The 8,533-nt window shown below is 42.0% G+C and overlaps 1 protein-coding gene across 3 annotated transcripts in view; it reads left to right on the top strand.

Annotated features, from left to right (window-relative positions):
• Window positions 1-3,551: 3,551 nt before the first annotated feature.
• Window positions 3,552-8,533, top strand: part of LOC126463008 (sulfotransferase 1C4) — a 63,718-nt gene continuing 58,736 nt past the window's right edge. For 2 of the 3 annotated variants that reach the window (XM_050096120.1, XM_050096119.1), the window contains exon 1: window positions 3,552-3,815. Coding sequence is in view for 1 of the 3 variants with exons in the window: in XM_050096121.1 (XP_049952078.1) it covers window positions 6,192-6,246 (55 nt within the window). In the remaining 2 variants the exon portion in view is untranslated. Of the gene's footprint in view, window positions 3,816-5,996; window positions 6,247-8,533 lie in introns of those variants that run through there. The other variant, XM_050096121.1, reaches the window with a different exon arrangement.

The following is an 8,533-nucleotide window of genomic DNA, read 5'->3' as shown; positions in this document are numbered from 1 at the left end:
TATTGGACGATTGAACAGTGGAAAAACGTTGTGTGGAGTGACGAATCATGGTACACAATGTGACCGTATGATGACAGGGTGTGGGTATGGCGAATGCCCTGTGAACGTCCTCTGCCAGCGTGTGTAGCGCCAACAGTAGAATTCGGAGGCTGTGGTGTTATGCTGTGGTCGTGGTTTTCATGGAGGGTGCCTGCAGCTCTTGTTGTTTTGCGTGGCACTATCACAGCACAGGCCTACACTGATGTTTTAAGCACCTTCTTGCTTCCCACTGTTGAAGACCAATTCGGGGATGGCGATTGCATCTTTCAACACGATCGAGCTCCTGTTCATAATGCACGGCCTGTGGCGGAGTTGTTACACGATAGCCCGCAGCTTGTGGTCGTGCGGTAGCGTTCTCGCTTCCCACGCCCGGGTTCCCGGGTTCGATTCCCGGCGGGGTCGAGGATTTTCTCTGCCTCGTGATGGCTGGGTGTTGTGTGATGTCCTTAGGTTAGTTAGGTTTAAGTAGTTCTAAGTTTTAGGGGACTGATGGCCTCAGAAGTTAAGTCCCATAGTGCTCAGAGCCATTTTGTTACACGATAATAACATCCCTGTAATGGACTGACCTGCACAGAGTCCTGACCTGAATCCTACAGAGCACCTATGAGATGGTTTGTAACGCCGACTTCGTGCCAGGCCTCACCGACCGACTGGATAACTCTCCTCAGTGCAGCATTCCGTGAAGAATGGGCTGTCATTCCCCAAGAAACCTTACAGTACCTGATTGAGCGCACGCCTGATAGAGTGGAAGCTGTCATCAGGGCTAAGGGTGGGCCAACACCATATTGAATTCCAGCATTACCAATTGAGGGCGCCACAAACTTGTAAGTCATTTTCAGCCAGATGTCCGGATACTTTTGATCACATAGTGTAGGAATCTTAGGAGGGTCGTATGAAACAATATGCTAAAGCGTTCTTTCGAGACAGGACAGAGCCAAACCACGTTCCTTTCTTTGTCAGTAGGCCTCTGGGCGCGAAAATGTGGGAGTTTCATTGGTCAGCCTGGTATGACGTAGTAGTGTTGAAAAATCATTGAGAAGTGGAAGGACGTTCCAAGAGAACTGACACTGGTCATCGAATGACCGCTCGTGAGAGGCTAGGGTTGGCTCTCGGAGAAGGGGCGAATGTTACGAGGGAAGACAGGAGGAACTAAGGTAGCTTTCCGTCCACTGCTAGTGAGAGAATCGCTTCGAATTCTTCTCGCAGAATTCAGTGTGGGAAGTAGTCATTTCACTTTGCGGCTCCAGATGGACCATTGGGTAAAGTTTGCGTTAGGTAGCTTTTCGGGATTTGAGTAGGAGGAAGACTTCCTTCTGACGTGCATAATTTTAAGAACTCCTAAGTTTGGCAATCACTGTCGTTAAATCGCGGAAACCGATCATTGTGCTAATAATATAGTAACCTACCTATCGGTTCATTGTCTTGAATTCCCGCCTACCTTAGCTACTTTAACGGTTTCATGTTCGTGTGATAATTTGTCAGTGAATGGGATATTGTTAAACATGTTCGTGTTATACTTCAGTTCAACTACTGCGCTCGTTTTGTGTGAGGACTTATAATAAACAATATAACTTATGGTGATTTTGACTTTCATTTTATACGTATCTCACTTGATTCTTCTGAAGTTTGTAGGGCCGTAATTTAGCGTTAATAAAAAAACCTTGCACAAAAAATGATAGTTTATAGTTTTCGTTGGGCATCTACATATCGATATAGGTTAATTACGCGAAGACGTGATGGAGTAGTACAAGCATAGCACACGAGTCTATACGCCTTTCATCATAAGAATAAACCTGATGTAAACAAACACAAATGCGATGATTGGTCAGCAGCCGTAACTCTCGTACACTGGTGCTGTTCCGCTCTTGGAAGTAGGTCCAAATTATGTATTAGATATTTTATTACTATGTCTGTCCTGATGTATTTTTCCCAAAATAGCCCCAGGCAAATGCCGGGATGGTTCCTTTGAAAGGGCACGGCTGACTCCCTTCCCCGGCCTTCCATTATCCGATGAGACCAATGACCTCGCTGTTTGGTCTCTTCCCCCAAACAACCCCAACCCATTCTGATGTATTAACAGCCATCAAAGTTTTTCTTAATCATACTTCAGGAACGTAATTTTTATTTCGAAAATCGTGAACAGTCACAGTCTTTCAGCGTTACTTGTGCTCTGACTGTCCTGCTCTTCACATGTACTGTGAAAATGGGTGTCACAGCTTCCTGCTTCGTAATGAAACACGTGCGCGGAACACCGTTAATGGCTTGAGACAAGTTGTTCTTAATGTTTTTCACAACATTACAGAGAAAACTGAGCTTTGACGTTTGTTGAGAAAGACGATATAATAAATATAACAGACGCAATTATAACTGTAATCGTGGCGTAATCTGTAGTGTCGTTAGCTGGTAATCGTGTGGCGGTGGTGCGTAATCCGTTGTGAGCAACAATTTCTTTTGTTCCGTTTGAGTACCTAAATCATTTAAATAAGAAATTTATCAAAATGTGATAATTAACTTATTCGATGCACGACTTCTAGATTCTGATTACGTATCACACGCAGAATTCTGGTTTTAATTGCAAATACACATTGTTAATTATCGTTGTATTATGAAGGATTGTTACAAATTTTCAAGTTAAGGAAATATTACAAAATTAAATTTTTTGGAGAAAAATGAAAAATCAAATACTCTTTGTTTGAATACGCCCACTGTTTTATAGGACAGATGTGGTCTCACACGAGACAGAGTGATAAGCGTCGTAGAAACACGGAAAACAATTTTCACGGCGTCAAGCACACTGTACAAATGCTGCATTTCTACAGTTGCCACCGTACCACTGTTATCTGAACTCAGTAGAATTGATCTGGAGCAAGAGAAGGGATTTGTTGCGAGAAATAACAAGACATTTAAGATTCCAAACTTACTGGACCTAATGCACGAAGCTTTGTGACACGTCACTGCCGAACGATGGCGAAATGCAGAACAGCACGTCATAAAAGCGGAGGAGGAAATGTGGACTGTTGTATGGAAGAAGTTCAGAGATTACCAGACGACTGACTGTAATACCTTCAGTGGCTTCAATATTTAACTACAGCAGTGCTCTTTTACGCCGCATATTGCTCATCCAGAAAAATTACGCTTGTAAAAGTCAGGAATTTTCATCACTCTCATTTTTAATTACAGTACCACGTTAGCTAAGAGCGAGAGCATGTTTCCCTTCAGATCCCTGGTAGCTGAGTGGTCAGCGTGACAGAATGTCAATCCTAAGGGCCCGGGTTCGGTTCCTGGCTGGGTCGGAGATTTTTCTCCGCTCTGGGACTGGGACCCTAGCGCGTCGCGGCCATGTGGACACTTGACAGCGCAAAAAAAGCAGACGGACACGGTGCAGTTCCTCACAGATCTCTGGGAGGAGCACGAGAGAGCCTGGCAGGAAAACAACTACCACCGCCAGACGTTCCAGAGCTATCTGCAGATCACGCTGGACGCCGCCTTCAAGGACGCCCTCCGTCCCCACACGCCGCGACCGCCGCCGCCGCCACAGCCACCACATCACGCCCTCCCATAGCCCCTCGCGCCCCCGTTGTTGCTGACGCAGACACCCTCCCACCCTCCAACATTCTCAAAGTGCGAGTTAAATGTGTGCGCTTGAGTAAAAAGTGGCAGTGCATCATCTGTGTTCTCATATGTGAAAGAGTGCGACACAACAAGTCATATCGTCACGCAACTAGAGAAAAGTGTTAAAATACTGGAGATCTTCTGTGTGTGCAAAAGGTGTTTATGTAAGTACCATACCAAATAAGCAATACAACTGCAATTCATTTCAATAATCGTGCAGATCATAAACAATTGTGACTCGATGCAAATATGACGATTCGCATATACCGAATGCTCTCTCTCTCTCTCTCTCTCTCTCTCTCTCTCTCTCTCTCTCTCTCTCTATCTCGCCCAATCACAATCTAACAACTACCTCTCGCTAGAAACAATGTTGAATGTACCCATAGATGTATGTCATAGTCACTAAGTTATAACCAAATTCAAAGGACGCCATCATTTGGCACCAATCGAAATTAATCTCACTAAATGTCATCATTTTTTTTAAAGACAGCACTAACAATCGCATACAGAACTATAACTAAAAACAAAAAGACCACAGCACCGCCATTAATCAGGATAGAGAACAATCAAATATAACCAAGTAGATAATTAGAAACAAAACTTGCTTATCAGAAAGAACCAAAGCAGAAAGAAAACACGAGACTCTAGAAAACGGTTCGAAAATTGTATGTGTGAAACTTAAACGTACCTTTGATCAAAGCAGTGTAATTGTTAACTTTTAAATAAAAGTTTATTACGTTACAAAAAAAGGTGTTGTGTTGTCCTAATCATCATTATTTTTCATCCCCATCGACGCGCAAGTCGCCGAAGTGGCATCAAATCGCAAATCGAAAGACTTGCACCCTGCGATCGGTCTACCCGACGGGAGACCCTAGTCACACGACATTTACATTTACCTAAGATGCATGTCGCCTGAATTCTACCCTTATTTTCTTCTGTTCAAAAATTAAATGACATTCAAGGCTATATTGTTCTCTGCTCGTCTCTCTTTACGTCTTTACTACAACTGTCCACATCACTGGAGGATAGTTGGACCAGATGGCCGGCTAGTGCTTTCCAAGTTAAATGTCCCGGTAAAGCTGTTGATCTGTATTATCGCTGAGTCGATGTACCCGTAACGCACAGCATTAAACGTATCCTTATTATCGTACTTGACTTTACTCGTGGAAGAATACATGGTGTAATGTTTACATGAAGTTTATTCTTATGATGAACGGAGTATACACTCGGGGCTACAAAACGCGTCGTCTGCCGCAGTTGTCATTCGTCACTTAAAATCAGTTGCTCTCGCAGCAGCCACTTCCAATCCAATATTGCTACAAGTTGAGTCAACAGAGTTTCTGGGTGTACACATTGACAACAGTCTAAAATAGTATGAACATATTTTGCATCTCCACAAAAAACTCAGCTCAGCAACATTCGCTGTTCGTATTATTCCCACTGTATGTGACCGAGACACCACAAAAACTGCTTATTTTAGTTATTTTCATGCATTATTGCTGTATGGCATAGTTTTCTGGGATAATCAGCCACTATCCAAAAAAAAAAATTCATTGGCCAAAAGAGAGTTATTAGGATAATGAGCGGGGTCCAGCCTAGACATTTTTGTAGAAACCTTTTCAGAAAATTAGGGATACTGACAACTGCATGCCAATATATCTACTCCCTATTATGTTTCATTGGTAAAAATGGACAGTCGTACAAAACCAATGATTCGTACCATACCCACAATACAAGGAGGAAGATGGACCTCCATTATGAATCAAAAAACCTTTACATTACATGAGCTGCAAGGTGTTCAATGCTCTTCCACCATCACTGAAATTACTTATCCACGAGCTTCCCAAATTTAAACAACAGCTCAAACAGTATTTAAGATAATTCCTTCTATTCGGTAGAAGAATATTTCAGTAGAGTTAACTGTAATTGATTTTTCATTTACTAATTTGATGGGCTGTTGTGCATTACGATACTCACAATCACTGTTAACATTACTGTGTCTTTCATTTAGCTATTAAGATCTAGCATATTTTTTAATGTAATGTGTTTTTTGTCTTATACCAGATATCCTCTTGCAAGAGGTACTTTCATGTATTCCTTTTGTATTATTTGTGATAATTCTGACACGTCCTACATCCATGCGAATGCCTCGCAGTGTTGGATTTATGGGATATAAATAAATAAATTAACAACGTTTGCGAAGTGACAGGACAGTAGCCAGTAGCCAATGTGGCAGCACTGTAGCAGCATGTGACAGACATAAACTACGAAGTAATTCTGCATCAGCATTGAGCTCTATTGTCAAATGTAACACTGATCGTTGACTATGCTTTTTTACATGACTTCCACATTCTGTGATGAGGCGCCAACTTTTTGGCACATACTCGATTGTCCCACCGTCCTTCCACAAGATGCTCACGACAGCAGCACATGAACAGTCGACCAGCTTTGCCATGTCCGAGATGGTCGTCGTCAGAGTCATCTGTGCCGGTGGATTTCGCTAACTGGCCCATGTCGTCAGTCATTCATTTCACTACCTTATGAAAGATTCTGTAGCAGTTGTCGTCAAACTGCGGCCCGTGCTCCTGGAATCAAGTATTCATGCAGCTCGCGGTACTCGGCCGTATTTTATAACAATTTGCATCTAGCAACTATGTTAACAGCCAAATCTAGAAAGTCAACTAACATTAAAAGCTTAAGAGTGTAGTTTTCCTGCTCAATAACAAAGGATAATTACTTATGGAAACAATAATACAGTGCGTATCAAACAGAATAATCCGATTTGGCACTTCTATATTTCTGAAACTAATAAATATATAAAATGAATTTTGTTTTTATGAATGGGAAACGCAGAAGTTTTTTTCATACCTTTTCATGGGTGTTCAATATACCCCCCTTGAGATGCACAACATATGTCAATGCTATATTCAAATTATACCCACACTTAGCGAGCATGTCTTCACTTACAGCTTCCACAGCTGATGTGATGTCTCAGTTCTTTCATTGTTGTAGGTAACGGAGGCACATAAACAAAATCTTTTATAAACACCCACAAGAAATAATCACATACAGTCAGGTCCAGTGACCTTGGAGGCCATTAATGTAAGGCTGAATCATTTGGTCCTGTGGCACCGATCCATCATTCAGTAATCCGTTGATTTAAAAATTCCCGCACTTTCAGATGACAGTGTGGCGGTGCCCCATACTGTTGGTAAATGAGTCTTTCGAATCAGTCTTCAACTGTGGGAAACGAAAGTCCTCAAGCATATCGAGATATGTGCTTCCAGTAACAGTGTTCTCGGCAAAGAAAAATAGACCATACACCTTTTCCTGTGAAACTGCGTAAACACATTAAATTCTGGAGAGTCTCTCTTGTTGTATAACTTCATGTGGTTGTTCTGTATCCCTTATTCTCACGTTATGACGGTTCACCTTTCCATTTAAATAGAATGTTGCCTCGTCACTAAACACTATGAATGGAAGAAAACTGTCATTTTCCATCTTGCCAAGAATGAAATTACAGAACTCCACATGTTGTCGTTTGCCATCTTCACACAGAGCTTGCAGCAGCTGAATTTTGTGTGGTTTCATGTCTAAACGTTGACGCAACTCACGCCAGACAGACATAAGGGCATGTTGAGCTGTCGAACTGCACGACGAATGGATTTCTGTGGACTCCTTGTGAAACTATGGCGGATGCGTTCAGTGTCTGCCTTTACACAAACAACCTGTTTCTCAGAATTGTTCATGGCATCGTCTAATGCTCTGTGCTATAGGAGGATCCGCACCATACTTAGTATGAAAGTCACGCTGAACAGTTATTACTGACCTGCATTGCACAAAACGTAGAACAGAAATGGCTTTCTGTTATCCCGACGCCGGCCCGTGTGGCCAAACGGTTCTAGGCGCTTCAGTCTGGAACCGCGCACCGCTACGGTCGCAGGTTCGAATCCTGCCTCGGGGATGGATGTGTGTGATGTCCTTAGGTTAGTTAGGTTTAACTGATGACCTCAGATGTTAAGTCCCATAGTGCTCAGAGCCATTTGAACCATTTGTTATCCCGACACCATTTTTACTTTACTAGAACTGAAGTGGGTGCTCACTGCTACTACCTAGCAGGAACCATGTAAAACTCCAGAGTTTGCTCTTTCCAACAGTACGTTGTTCACGCACATATCTCAAATAACATAATAGTTACGATTTTTTAAAAAATCGGATGATTCTTTTTGATACACCCTGTATATTGAGATGTTCTTAATTTTGAATGATGTTGGTGAATTCGACTGTGGACTAAGTAAAGTTGGCGCTTTCTGTAGGGGCAGACAGATAAGTAGAATGTCCTCTGCAGGGCTAGAGGATGTGACAGATGGAATATTTTATTGTTTGTATTCCAGCACTGACAACCAACAGGTGTGCGTAACTTGTTCCGATCAGCTGCTACGGTATAAATTTTGATATGGAAGTAACATGCATTTGAGAATGCATATTACAGAGAGAGTCGTTATCAAATGCGGTACACATTTGTATCAAGGAATATGAAATTAAGGTTGTTGTAATACAATGCAATGAGTAGAAGGAAAATGACATTTAAAACATTCAGTTAACATTTGTGATCGTGGCTTATATTGCAGAATGCATTTCAATGAATGTACAGTTTCTGTTAGTCTAAAACTTGGGGCTTGTTGAAGGTGGCAGCAATCAACTAGAGCAGCTGACACAAAGTGTTCTGAATGGTCAGTACTGGGGGGTGGCGGCCAAATTTTCGCACTTATATTATAGCTACTGTATTATAATATAATAATTTATGTAGGTTAGCAATTATTAATACGATTGGTATACAGTGTGTAACGAGTTTAAGTACAGATAATTTTACTGGTGAATG

The sequence above is a fragment of the Schistocerca serialis genome, chromosome 1 (assembly GCF_023864345.2).
Source record: "Schistocerca serialis cubense isolate TAMUIC-IGC-003099 chromosome 1, iqSchSeri2.2, whole genome shotgun sequence".
Classification (NCBI taxonomy): Eukaryota; Metazoa; Arthropoda; class Insecta; order Orthoptera; family Acrididae; genus Schistocerca; species Schistocerca serialis.
Note: the sequence above shows the minus strand (reverse complement) of the source record. Positions and strands in the feature narration are given on the sequence as shown.